The 14,907-nt window shown below is 42.9% G+C and overlaps 1 protein-coding gene across 3 annotated transcripts in view; it reads right to left on the reverse strand.

Moving 5' to 3' along the window:
* Positions 1 to 14,907, reverse strand: part of Mob3b (MOB kinase activator 3B) — a 180,739-nt gene that overhangs the window by 21,888 nt on the left and 143,944 nt on the right. For all 3 annotated transcript variants that reach the window (XM_042695860.1, XM_042695863.1, XM_042695864.1), the window contains one exon: positions 9,187 to 9,389. In XM_042695860.1, coding sequence (XP_042551794.1) covers positions 9,187 to 9,389 — 203 coding nt within the window. The remainder of the gene's footprint in view (positions 1 to 9,186; positions 9,390 to 14,907) is intronic.

The following is a 14,907-nucleotide window of genomic DNA, read 5'->3' on the forward strand; positions in this document are numbered from 1 at the left end:
AAGGTTGTGGTCCAAGGCCTACACTGGGCAAAAATACATACCTCTACCTGAGAAATAATTAAAGCAAGAAAGGTCTAGGAGTACGATTCAAGCGTATCACTTGCCTAGCAAGCATGAGGGCCTAAGTTCAAACCCCAGGACTGTCAAGAAAGAAAAAAGAAGGAAGGAAGGAAGGAAGGAAGCAAGCAAGCAAGCAAGCAAGCTTAGAAATCTAAAGGTATTTGCAAAAAGAGGAGCATTATCTGTAATTGCAGCAAGAAGGAACCATTGTTGATTTATGTGGTAGCACACACCCATAATCCCAGCACTAAAGAGCTGAGGCAGTCAGTCCCAGAGTTCAAACCCCATGACTGATGGAGAGAGAGAGAGAGAGAGAGAGAGAGAGAGAGAGAGAGAATAAAACAAAACCACCACATTTATCACCAGCATTAGAGAAAAAAAAAAGAGACAATATATAGCAATCTTCTTAGCTGGGCGCCAGTGCCTCATACCTGTAATCCTAGCTACCCAGCCCTCCTGGCTGAGATCTGAGGATAGCAGTTCAAAGCCATCCTGGGCAGGAAAGTCCATGAGAGTCCTATCTCCAATTACTCATGAGAAAACCAGAAGTGATGCTGTAGCTCAAGTGGTAGAGTGCTAGGACAGCACCCAGGCACAGAGTTCAAGCTCCATGACTGACAAAAAATAAAAACAACAACAAAGCTGAGGCAGGAGGATGAGTTTGAGGTCAGCTTGGGCTACACAGCAAGACCCTGTTGCAGAACACAACAATGAAACAACAACAAAACAGACACACTACACTTCTGCTGTATGTTATTGTATTATCCAAGACATCCTTGAATCCTGCTTTTATGACAAAACATTATGTGCTCAGAGGTTTCCAATGGGCCTCATTTTTAGGACCTAAAATAAATACCACATCTCACTCCTAACTCAAAAATGAAACAAAACAATGAAATCCCTCCACTTCACCCAAATTTTAAGAAGCAAAAAATCCAAACTAACCCAAACCCCAAAAGCCAGAGGCCAATGATGCACTATCTCACCCACCAGAAGTACCGAGCCCCGGACACTGCAGAGGTGACTAAAGAGGACTGGCATAAACATGTGGCTGGCTTCGCACAGTGTAATTCATTGAAAATAAACACACCTTTACTTGCTATTTTTCAAATTGACACTATAGGATATGTCTGCCAAAGCTCCTGAGATGACCTATGATGTGCGCTCCCACTCATTTCAGAATGTTTGGGTTTCCCTGAATAATCACCAGCTGATGCTATCGTGGGGACAGAAAGATACACACACACACACACACACACACACACACACACACACACACACACACACACACACACACAGAGGCACACACACATGTCATTTGAATTGACAAAGTAAGTCCTTTGAATGAAAACTCCAACTGCTTTCTGTACCAAGTGAACCTCTTCTCCAGCTACAGAGAAAAGACCACCTTGGACACAAGGTGACAAGCTTGCAATCCAAGCTACTCAGGAGGCTGAGATCTGAGGATTGTAGTTCAAAGCCAGCCCAGGCAGGGAAGTCTATAAGACTCTTACCTTCAATTAACCACCAAAAAGCCAGAAGTAGAGCTGTGTCTAAAATGGTAGTGCATTAGCCTTGAGTATAAAAGGCTCAGGGATAGTGTCCAGGCCCTGAGTTTATGCCCCAGTACTGGTATTAAAAAAAAAAAAAAAAAAAAAAAAAGATCATGCTAGCCAGTTAAGTTTGACCTCTTTCAGAGATGGGGAAACTGAGGCCCAGGGTCAGATAAATAATGGTACTGGTCACAGAAGTGGAAATACCATTGTCAAGGCAAAACTTCCAGGCTGGCAGGCTGAAGTTCTTTCTTTTCCAATGACTGTGTCCAAAAACTGGCCCTTTGGCTAAAAGTCAAGAAACCCGCCTGACAAGCAGCAGCCTGGAGGCCCTTGTACAGATGATACGTCTAAAGAAAAGATCCTTTCAAAGGCACCACAATGGCTCTTCATTGCCAGCTATTTCAGGGAGCAGCCTGGCTCATTTCAGAGACTCTGCTTTCTTTCACAGTCTTGACCTGATCTCACCAAGCCAGGCCAGCTACTACACTAACCCAGCTCTGCTGAGCGAAGGGCAGCCCTGGCCTGGCCACCTCTTAGAGGAACACAAGGTTAGCACAGCACATGCTAACGCCCAGATGGGCTGTACTGGGTCTTCATTACACAAGGTTTTCTACGGTTCTTTGGTTCTCAAATAGTCTTTACATTGTTTAAAACAAAGTTCTCATTTTAAAGTGATAGTCAACCACTTTATTTTTCAAAATAAATGTATGTACACATGTACACATTTATTTATTTTGTGTGGGGCTTAAACTCAGGACTTGGGTGTTGTCCTTTAACATTTTTGCGCTAGGTTGGTGCTCAATTATTTGGGACATAGCTCTACTTCAGGCTTTTGATGGGTAATTGGAGATAGAAGTATCACAGACTTTCCTGCTCTGGCTGATTTTGAACCTCTATCTTCAGATCTCAGCTTCCTGAATAGCTAGGGTTACAGGCGTGAGCCACCAGCGAATGGCTCGTCAATCACTTTTAAATGGCAAGCATTGGACAGATGACAAGTACACATTAGGTGTGAAGTGTGTTGTGCTTGGTAATAAAGGGAGTGGAGAGGAATTGTACTCCACCCCTGTTGTGCAGTAATAGTAACAAGTGAGAGGAGATGAAGTATGCTACGTGAAGAGCTTAATGGAATACATGGAACTCAAGAATTGATGTCATGCAGACGTGGGACGATTGAGAATCAAAACAAACAGGACTGGGCTTCCTCTTTGTGAAGCCCACCCAAATGGAGTTTCACTTCCTCCCATCTCCCCACTGGTTTTCTCTCTTCCTCTTCCTATGCCACAACTGTGAGGATGAGGATGTGGTTAGTTATAAGGTAGCAGCAAGAGAAGAAAAAAAAAACTCAAGATCTTCAGACATGTTACAAACATAAATAATAATACCCAAAGTGTTTGCCGTGAATCATGATCTCTCTAGGAAGTTAAGAGGTGGTATCCAAAGCGGGAGAGGGGAAATAAGTTGGTAGCCCAAGGCAGTTGAATAGGCTATACAAAATGGAGCCCATATATTTAGTGCTTCTCCTCTCCAGGTCTTTCATCTGCTATTGAATTCACTGTGGGTCCTCAGTGGTAGAGAGGGCATAACATTTTGTAAATTGATTGGAAGAGGGAAGGAAGTTTCCTTCCACTGAACATGACTTGAGGATTCCACTGAACATGACTTGAGGAATGCTTCTGGCAAACATTGTTTTACTTCCCCCTCCACTGAGCTAATTCTGACACTAGAGGAGAAGCAATGGTGTGCCCCAAATAGTCATTTCAAGCCAGGTGCTGAGGTGCTGAGATCTCATACTTGTAATCCTAGCTACTCAGGAGGCTGAGACTGGAGAATCATATTATGAAGCCAGCCCAAGGTTTTCCCCTCCAAATTACAATTTCATTATCTTTAAGTAGTTGTACCAAGGAATTACCATTCAACAATGCATCTTCATTTATAATACCTATTTCATCGTTCTCCCCATTCCTCCCAATCTATTACCAGAAAGCCAAAAATGGAGGTGTGACTCAAGTGGTAGAATGATTGCCTTGAGTAAACAAGCCAAGCAAGAGCACAAGGCCCTAAGTTCAAGCCTCCGTAATGGCATGCATGGACACAGACACAGACACCCTCTCCCCATGTAGGCAACCCCCCCCCCACACACACACACTCACACGAGCATACACACACTGAGGATAGTTGTCATCTAGGGATTTTTTTCCACAAAGTGTAGTTTGGGGACTAGCAGCATTAGTGTCATCTGGGAACAAAATAAATACTCTGGAATCTCATCCCATCAGATATCAGAATGTTTATTTTAGCAAGACAGCTGCATAATAAAGTTTCTGTGGCCATGCACACTTATCTCAATACTTCTGATCCATGTATCCAGGATGATGTATGCACATTTGAACATACTTCAGAAGATTCTGATGCAGGCTGTGTGCAGACCTACGTTAAGATCCTCTGGCTGGTCCATGCACCTGCTGGCAGGTGATAGAATAGTTCTGTGGTAACCTTTGGTCTCTACAAGGTGGGCAATGGCATAGCACAATCTTTGCCATTAGAAATTAGGAAATGTGAGCTCCAGAGAGAACCTGGGAAGGCCATGGACCAAGGTCGCTTAGAGGTCAGCAGGTACACAGGTTGAACTATAGGCTTTTTTCTAGGCTTCCCATCTTTCCAGTTGCTCTCTTCTTCCTGCCCTAATCAACTCTTAATCATTCCCAGCTACTGTACTGCTGACAGTTCTCTCTGAGCTTGCTTTTGTTTTTAGTGAAAGGCCAACAAAACACTGCTGGCTATTTGGGCTTACTAATGATCATTCTGATCAGCTCAATTATGTCAGCTGACTCCCAGCATCTAAGGGCCAACAACAGCCTGCTTATTCAATCAGGGTCTGGCCTATTTTCCAATTACCAGCATCATTTGGGCTTGTGTCCTTCAACTGTGAACTTGCTTGAGTTCAAGTCATCTTCAGCTGCACATTGACATGAGAAATGAGTGTTTCTGTGTCTGTCAGTGAGCCAGCCTCCCCCTTCCTGTTGGAGGGCAAGTGAAATGGCATGTGTTTCTCTGTGTTCCCAGGCTTGCAGAGGCTAAGCAGCCGGTCCCAATGAAATCCCTATAGCAAGCTCTGGGGAAGTACAGAGAGGCTGGCTTCATTGGGCTTCTGAATTCCAACTTGCACTCCTACTCAGGGGCCTGACAGGATAACCACCATCTCATTTGCCCAAGATCAAGGGTTGTCCTAGGACATGTGTCTTCCAGTGCTAAATCTGGGAAAGTCAGCCACCCTATAGCTGCCACACCAGGTCACAAAGGCATTGAACATTTCTTGGGTGATCTCTCTGGAATCTAGATCTGAGAATGAAAGTCATGGCACATCTTTCTCACAGGTCTGAAGATTACAATGTATTCTTTCACTGCTCTGCCTTCTATTTTGCTTCCAATCTGAATTACATATCAAGATGAAGCGGTATTCCCAATGAGCAAATGGATAAACAACTGCAGGCTTTCTGAGATAAAGGTGCCACCAAGGAAGGAACAGTTGTCACATAACTTCCAAGTGGAGATGCACCATCTTCAAGGCACTCTTCCTAACTCAAATGCAGATCAAGTATTTCTTATGTAGCTGGCATATACAGGCATACGTTCCATGTACTCTCTGCCTTCAGTTAATTGACAACTCCCATCTTGAGAGTGACACAAATGCAATTAACTATATTTGCTCCAGGTATCTAGGGGATTTCAAATACGAAGAATAGGCCCTTACAGCTAGAGCGGGGAGAAGCAGAGTAATTCTACTTACTATAAGCTTTACTTTCATCATGTCACATATCAGCTAACATTGCTTCAGCACTTAGCATGAGACTCATTTAAGTTTTTACAGTTCTTTATGTTAGATGATAGCTCTATGAATGAGGGAAATGAGGTCTTGAAAAGCCCAGGATCTCGCTCAAGGTTGTACATTAGAAAGTGAAGAGTTTACAGTTGGAACCCAAAGAGTCTGAGTTTGATTAGTGGGCTGTGTGTTGCTGAATCTCCTACCCTTATGGATACTCAAATCAACCCAGATGCCAGATGCTCAGTTAATATCAGACAAAAGCAAGTGGGATGCGGCCATTCAAGGAGGAAGGAAGGAGGGAAATAGAAGGCTGGAAGTTCTGCACCGAAGAAGCCCAAAGACTAACTCCAGGAATTTCCCAACGGTCATGTGAGACTTCTGGGAACAGTGATATTCTAAAGGAAACTGACTGGACACATGTTGCCCTACTGGCCCCTAGCTGCGTCAGATTCTAAAGAATGTGAAGGCAAATGCCTGACTTCCTCATCATCCTTCAAGAATGTAGATGGGTGACATCCATTGCTGTCTATTTTCTAGACGGCATTGTAAGTTTCATGAGAACATCTATTTCTTGTGGAAATTATGGAATATCTGTTGACATGGGGCCACATGCCTTTATGCACAGCTACTTCGGAGGTACAGATAAGAGGCTCACGGTTTGGGGCTAACCAAGGCAAATGTTAGCAAGACACTATCCTAAAAACCAATGAGATATGGTGGTATACATTCACAAACCCAGTTGATTGGGAAGCCAGAGGTAGGAAGGAGACTCTTGGTCTGAGATAGTCTTGGGTAAACCCCTAAGACTCTACCTGAAGAACAAACTTCAGCCAAAAGGACTGAGAGTGTGGCTCAAGTGGTAGAAAACTTACCTAGCAAGTATATGACCCTGGGGGTGGGGGGTGGGGTGGGTAAATGTAGTCGTGGAGATGGGAGGGCAGGGATGGTAGGGAAAAAACAAAGGAGGAGGTAACAATGCTTGATAAGAAATGTACTTACGACTTTGGTGAGGGGGGGGTAGCGGGGAAAATTGGGGGGGGCGGGGGGAGGATGAGAAGGGATGGGAAGGGGAAACTAAGGAGGAGGCTACAATGCTTGATAAGAAATGTACTCATTATCTTGCCCATGTAATTGTAACCCCTCTGTACAGTATTTTCACAATAAAAAATAAAAATATTTGCAATAACGATTCACAAGTTTGCCATTGTTAGTGAATCCAAGAGCTAAGTACCCAGTGCCTGGTATCATGTAATTGTAATTCTCAGAAACATTCTCATTATCTGTTCCTGTGCTTTATAGGTTTGGGTTTGTATAAAAGAAACACATAATTTTAGATAATTAGATGTTTAAAAACTTGCTAAAATTAATTTCCCTGTACCTATAATTAATAATTACTAAATATAGGAAGAACACTGTTACAAGCACAATTTAAAGAAATATAAGCTTGTGGGAAGAAAAAAGAACAGATACCTTTTTGCCCACTGACATTGTTAATAAATTCCTGGTTAGTCTAATCATAGCTTTTCTCCAGGCCCCCCAAAAGAAAATTTTATTGAGAATACTAGCTTGTTCAGGGCCTTTGTGATACTGAGACCTCAAATCAGCTCTGGGCACTGCCAGGTGCTAGAATACTAGGAATTCTTCTTCAGTTATGGAAAAGAACTGGGCATTTTTTGATGGCAAAGAAAGCCTTTCTCTACTTGTCAGTTATACTAAGCTTTATCCTACAATGGCCTTTATGCTTCAGTGCATAAGGGAGAAATTGACATTCAGCTCTAGCTGATGCTTTTGTTTGCTAACTCAGCAAAGGCCCTCCTCAGAACGCAGGGCCTTTCTGAGGATGGCCTAGGAGAGTGTCTCTTCCTGGTAAGCCTTTGGGAAAGGAATTGCCCTTCTTCCTAAGCAGGCTTAAAGAAGTGACCTGAACTCAGATCCTCAGAAGCTGAGCATGAAGATGAGATCAGCCTTCCTCACATGCTTCATTTGCATGGCCCCTTCCGCTTCTAGCCTTTTTTCTTTGACATTTTTTTAAATTAGTTATAACTGCTGTTTCCAATCTTTTCACTCCCTTGAGTTGTTTGTCCAATCTTTTCTTCTGGGAGTGGCTATTTACCCTCAACAGATTTTGTAAACAACAAGCTAGCAGAACCACCACCAAAGTGTTTTAGTTTCCTTCTATTAGTTGTCCAAATATGTTTAAAAATAACTCAATGCTTGCTCCCAAGAGCTTTCTAGAAAGCTGTTGAGAAAGAAAATGGTGAAAATTAGCTCTTTAGCCAATGATGAAAGAGGCACCTCAGTTAGATGTTAAAAGTCTTGTTTTGTTCCAGAACAATTGAGTGATACGTAAAAAGATGCAGTGACATTAATCAAGATCCAGTGCACTTATAAATCAATATTGAATTGAAATTCCTTAGTACAACTACTTAAAGATAATATAAACATGTTTTAAGATGTAAAAAAAAGGCAAAAATGTTTTGCCATGAATTTCCATAGATTGTGAATTGAGAAATTTTAAAGGTAGCATACAACTTGCTAGTACCTTGTTTGCCTGATATAGATACTATACTCTATTTAATACGTATTGGTTTTATATTTTGATTCTTTACCAACAAATGTTTTGTTAACCCTGGAGGGTCTGTCAGAGAGGGCTAATACTTGAGATAGTAAGGAATTCACCCTGAGCTATTCACAAACCAACTAGTATAAACCTTTTCTATCAGGTTCTCCTGCCAATCACCCTAGGGCTAGGTGGCAGACAACCGTGGACAACCCAACCTCTATTCTCCAGAAACTGCTGTTTTTGTCTAAATTAGCCAACCCTAAGCCTATTTACCCTGCCTCACCCACTCCTTCCCAAGGAAACTCTGAAAAAGGCTCTGGTCCATGTTTTTCCTGTTCCCTTGGTCTCTGGTCTGATCTTCTGCTTCCCCAAGTGGCTGCTGGTGATGTGGTGTGACTGCGGTATAACCTTTTCCCATGGTGTACCTGATATCAAGCTATCATTTCAGTGGTAGCCATCTGACCTGTTAGCCTAAGTAGAATTTACAATTTTAAACACATGGAAAACAGAAGGGATACGAGGGAGCAAAATTGGACAATCACTCCCTGGCATTCTGGCTACTGTTGAAATGGACTTGGATGAAACTTAGTGGCTGTGGAATAAAAGCACCAGATTCATACAAAACAATGTATTCTGTAGTACTCAAGGGCCCTAGAAATAGCTGCCATGAAAGCATCCAGAATCTTTGACTTCTAAAGCACATACTGGGTCCAATGGTAAAAGTAGTTCATGAGCAAGTAAGAGTGGACCCTGTTCACCTACATAATAATACTAGAGCTTTATCTCAAGTCTTCTGGCTTCTAGTTAGATGCTAAATATTCATTTGCCTACTGAGCAACTATTTCTGATCATTGATTAATAATATGAGAGACAACAGAGAGATCAAAAATACACCTTCAAGAAACTAAATAAATAAAAGTGAATGAATGAATGACTTCAGTGCTGGAAATCAAAGCTACTTCCTCCTGCCTAAACCAATACACATGGAAGCTTTGGATAGCCATGGATGTTTTGACTTCCCTTGGCCCTCTGCTGACTGCGAAACCTTTTTCACTGCTGTAATCTTTCGGCTAACAGCCATCGGCAAGCATCTTCCAGAGGTCTGATTGGTGGTGTACTATGACAAATGGCAAGCTCCCAGAGTGACCCAGGCACCTTTACCAAGGGCAGGTGACACTTACCAAGGGCTCCAGCTCCTTGCGGTCTATGAGGTTCATCTCTGTGACAAAGTAATAGAAGTGTTTGTAGCAGGTGTTGACGTGGGCCTCTGCACCCATCACAATGACTCGGTCGAAGTGGTGGATATAGACATGGACAAAGACCCGGAAAAGGCGGCAAAGGATCTTCTTGCAGATCTGAAGGAAGTTCCTTGGGAATGGAATGCCTAGAGAAGCACAGAGAAAGGCATGAAACCATGATGGAAAAAAACTAGGTTTATTCTTGCTCTAAAATAAGAAGACTGGCAGAAGAAGGGTCATACTAAAGGGGGCCTGGTATCCTGGCCACAGGAGTAAGAGGGAAGGCCTAACAAATTGGAAAGTGCCTCCTTCCCCCCACCACAATCCAAGGGGGAAGCTGCTAGATTGCAGCCAGGAGTGGCCATAGTTGGGGTCAGAGGGCAGGGGTGTTAGAGCTTCTGATTCTTCGTAGTAATTCAAAAGTCTGGAGTTCTGTGCAAAACAGGTGCATTTAAAAAAAAGTTAGCAATTAAAAAATAATGTTAAATGTTAGTTTTTAAAATAACAAGGAGTCTGTTGTTCCCATTTCTTACATGGGGAATAAGAAACACACTTAAGATTGCAATCTCCTTATTTGCAAATTCTGATCCAAAATGATTCCTAAGGTACAATGTTTCTGGGGTGGACAAATCCAACAAACTCTGTAATGTTCTTCTTGTTTTCAGAAAGGCAAGAGCTGGAGAGCTATATGTCCATGACAAAGAAAGGTTGTGTGGTTGGAGAAGTTACACAGATTTCCTGTCTGATGACCCCTACACCCAGCTGGTCAAAACAACAAACAGCAGAATCATAAGCCTCTGTCTCCTTCTTATACACTAGTGAAGTGCTGGTCATTGATACTACCCTGAAGTGGAAGCCTGTTTCAATTCTTATTAAGTTAGACTTGATTTATTTGAATTCCAACTCTGCTCCTTTCTCAGCTTTATGGCAGATAAGAGCTAATTTAACCTCTGGTTTATATTCTGTGAAGGGGGACCATAAGAAGGCCTTCCCTGGCTGGGGTGGAGAGGTGTCCATGAGTGAGAGCCTCCTACAGTGCCCAGAACATAGCAGAAGCCCTCTGCCTTCTCTTTGCAAGAGAAGATCAGGGGCATCTAGATGTTGTCAGGACAGCTCCTTTGTCAAGAATAGACAGGTGTGAGCATCTCCTTTTGCTCAGTCAGGGCCACCCCAAGTGGCTAGGAAACTAAGAGTTTTGCTGTCCTTGGATCCACAGGGGCCTGGGACAGATGCCTGCTGGGAGGCATTCTGTAAAGAAACCACCTGGGATCTCCCCTCTTGGGCAGGTTTAGAAATGGGGCAGGGCTGGCGGTGGGCTGGGACAGGATCCTCACACTGATACCAGCTTTTCTTCAAAAACAAAACAAAACAAAAAACAAAGTGGCAGCATATCAAATGAACCCAAAGGGAGTCTCAGCCTTAGTCTGACAATTGACACTGTCTGGGTGACAGATGCTGGAAGTGGGGAGAGAGGGGGAGGTACAGCCCAAGAGGAGGGAAAATATGACCACTTGAGGAGCCCATGGGCTTTCTGAGAAGAAGGACCAAGGAAGCATCTCTGTGGTAGAAGCCAAGTAACTGGTCAGAAGGTTGAATGCATTTGCATATGAATGACAAGGAGGCTTTGACACATTAATTACCTTGCTAAGAGGTAGCAGAGCTGGGATACATTGACTAAAGTCCAAAATACAGGTACATTTGGATGTGACTTGCCTTCATCCCTGGATTAAAGGCACAATTCAATTGGGCCACACAGTATGGCCCCTGACATTTCCTCTTCAGCAGCACAGAAACATAAGCAGATGAAAGGGAGGAAATGGTGTATCAGAAGCCTTATTCAGAAGTAATAGAAAAAGGTTTGGTGCTGGTGGCTCATGCTTGTAATTTTAGCTACTTGGGAGGCTGAGATCTGAGGACAGTAGATTGAAGGCAGCCAGATTCGAGACTCTTATCTCCAATTAACTACCAAAAAGCCAGAAGTGGAACTAGGATGCAAGTGGTAGAGTGCCTTGGGCAAAAATGCTAAGGGACAGTGCCCAGGCTCCGAGATCAAGCCTCAGTATTGGTGTGCATGTGTGCACACGTGTGTGCACGCACATACACACACATACACAAAACGATAGGATAGCTAGTATACTCTGCTACCTACATGTAGAAATGTGCTTTTCCTCTTCAGGCTTTAAGATCACACACAGGCCTGGAACTAATGGTTTATACTACTATATCCTGAGTACTTACCCTGTTAGGATGGACCATGCCAAGCACTCTATGTGGGCTAGCTGACTGAGTTCCCAGAATGACTTTTCAATTACTGTTTCCATTTTGTAGATGAGTAAACAGACTTTAGAAAATTATGTAACCATCCAAAGTCCCTCAATTGGTTCTCGGTAGCCTAAGTAGTCTGACTCCAAAGCCAGAAACATCCAATAACTTGCAATGCTACAATGTAGCTCTAAGGCTCTGCACATCTTCTAGCTCTAAGGCCTTGCATTCTGGAGGGCCTCAACTCTCTCAGGTATGCTCATGTTTCTGCTGGCTCTGGTCTGGTAGAGGCTCTGTAGCTGGTGGAAACATGGGACATTTCCAATGTGCCAGTCCATCTGCATGTCCCCATATTCCATTCTCCAACTGCAGATGAAGCAAAGACTACGACACATGGGGGATGAGCAACACTATTTCTAGTACCTCTAGATGATCCCTACTGCCCTCAGCCCTGATTCTGCTCAGCTCTGAACCCTTTGTCCCAGCCTTCCATTCCTTTCTTGGTCTCTGTCCTTGTCTGTAGCCCTATGGTAGTTGTCTCTTGCCCCTCCCCTTTGGATTATTATTTAGGAATGGTTGACAGAAGTTAGTTTTATAGCCTAGAAAACCTAGTTTAATACCCTAGCCCTTCTCTTTACTAGCTGTACAGACAAGTCACAGTAGCGTTATTTTATCATAAAGTTAATAAGCAGTACTTTGTACTGTCCTTATGATAATATCAGTACTGCATCTGACACTTCACAAGAACTTTGGGGCTAAGCTCTAGTTTATTGCTTTCCACCCGAACTCTTTGGATAAGCAAGATTCAAGACTCAGAATCTCTTAGTTCTGTCTGCAAAGTTGACTTGACTTCCACCATTCCCTTGCTTGTAATTCGTTCTTCAAAAGTAAAAGTTGCAAATGATTCAAGTCAAGACACGCTCACTGTGTGTCACCGTTCTCACCCTGGGCCAACTCTACAAGATAAGAATCTGGGTGTGCCAGTGAGCCTGGAACCCTGAGGGATTCTCAGGCAAGCCAAAAATAAAATCCCAGGTCACTTAGGATATAGGTTTGAGAATAGAAAAGTTGTAGACATTTGGCTAGGTCTTTAGATTACTGATGGCTCTGGTGCTAATTCTGTAGTCTGTATACTATTTTACCCTTTCCTCCCTTTCTACGGATATTAAGATTTAAGTGTGCATTTTAAATAAGCCTTCTTCAGAAGGTTGGAATTGAAGTGGAAGGCATGGTCCTTCCTGTACAACCTTCCCTTTGAGGGATTCTAGATTTCTCATCCTGTGTAACTAGCCTAATGGTTAAAAGACAGAGTAAGTCTAGACCCACTGACTCATTCCTTTAGTGAAAGAAAAGTGATTCATCTTTATTTTTTTCTTGGCTGGTACAATGGGGCATGAAATCAGGGCCTATCTCTGAGCTTTTTGCTGATGGGCTGATGGGCTACCACTCTACTTCCATCATTTTGGTGGTCAAGTGGAGATAAGAGTCTCACAGACTTACCTGCCTAAACTGGATCTCAGTCTCCTGAGTAGCTAGGATTCCAAGCATGAGCTACCCATGCTGGACTGATCCATAGTTTTTGTCATCTTGATGGTGCTGCAAAGAAGTTTCCAATCTCTATAAAATAGCCACAGAAGCCACACAGCAGTTGTTCACTCCTGTAATCCTACTCAGGAGGCTAAGATCTGAGGGTTATAGTTTGAAGTTAGCAGAAAAGTCAATGAGACTCTTATCTTAAATAAACTACACAAAAACGGACAGTGGAATTGTGGTTCAAGTGGTAGAGTGCTAACCTTGAGTGAATGAAGCTCAGGAACAGTGCCCAGGCTCTGAGTTCAAACCCACTCCAGGACAGGCACCAAAAAAGAAAAAAAATAAAAAAAAAGAAAAGGGACACACACACACACACACACACACACACACACACACACACACACACACACACACACACACACACAGAGTATTTAATCCCAGTGATGTTCTGAGCATGCTATCATTATTTCAGTTTTGTTCTGAACATGCTATCATTATTTCAGTTTTTTAAAGTAAGGCAAATAAGGCTTGGCTGAGTTAAAACATTTGCTCCAGGCCACACAGCTAACAGGAGAAGATAGGGATTTAGGTTTATCTCCATTCAGTTATGACAGGCTGCATGGTGGTAGGGGACATACGATTTGAGACCAGCATTGTATGGCCTTGTATTGTGTTTGAAATATAGTCTAGCAGTAAGAAGAACAAACGGCTAGTGGATTATCTCAAAGACATGCCTAGCTAGTGACAATGGTAGCCTGTTCATGGCTCAGTCTTGGTACAGGAAGGTCCACGTGGCCCATAGAATAGCATTCACATCAGAAGCAGAGACAAACCTCACTCTTTGGCCCTAATGCCTTTCTTTAATACACAAGATACTTTAGTCCTGCCGGGCGCTGGTGGCTCATGCCTGTAATCCTAGCTACTCAGGAGGCTGAGATCTGAGGATCGCGGTTCAATGCCAGCCTGGGCAGGAGAGACCGTGAGACTCCTATCTCCAATAAACCACCAGAAAACCGGAAGTGGCGCTGTAGCTCAAGTGGTAGAGCGCTCATCTTGAGCTGAAGAGCTGAGGGACAGCCCCCAGGCCCAGAGTTCAAGCCCCACGGCCGACAAAAAAAAAAAAGATAATCTAGTCCTTCTATGTCATGGTTTTCCAATATGTATTTTAAAAATCATTACTCTTGATAGACACTTGGCTGAAAAGGGAGGGCCATATAGTCATATATTTGCAGAAAATGCTGCTTTCATAGAAGTTTGCAATATAGCCAAGCAGAGTAAAGATCTGAGGAGGAGAGGAAGTCTAGTTTAACTCTAGGTTCCCCTTTCCCTATAGAAGCTACAGAATCTGTAATCAGACCACTCAGATTTCCAGATTTACTATCCAATGACAATGTAGCCATATACAAATGTCTTAGTCACCGTAAACCTCAGCTTCCTCATCCAAAAACACACTGGGGTATATCAATATTATCTGTAGCTTAAGATGTGGTTGGAGGATTAAATACATATGCATACAAAAGGCTTTGTATAATGTCTTGCAGATAATAAGCACTGTACTGTGAACTGTGCCTTTTATTTATCTTATTGACCAAATGTGCTCTGTAACTCTTTTTTGGTATTCAATCCCTCTTGCATGCTTATTTCAGGAGGATAGTGGTGACATTAACATATCACCTCTGAACTTGCAAGAACTTACGAGTGGTCATGCCATCTATTGCTGTAAACTCTGAACAAAGGGATTGTTTTATCCTTTGATTCTATCTTTAAGAGTAGTTGGCCTAAGCAAGGTAAGGGAGAAGTCATCAATCAACTCTGAATCAGAAAAGAGGAGAGGTCTTATTTAGTTAAGTTATGAATCCATCATCTCCT

Source organism: Dipodomys spectabilis, unplaced genomic scaffold (assembly GCF_019054845.1).
Source record: "Dipodomys spectabilis isolate Male_0828 unplaced genomic scaffold, ASM1905484v1 ptg000006l, whole genome shotgun sequence".
In the NCBI taxonomy this organism is placed as follows: domain Eukaryota; kingdom Metazoa; phylum Chordata; class Mammalia; order Rodentia; family Heteromyidae; genus Dipodomys; species Dipodomys spectabilis.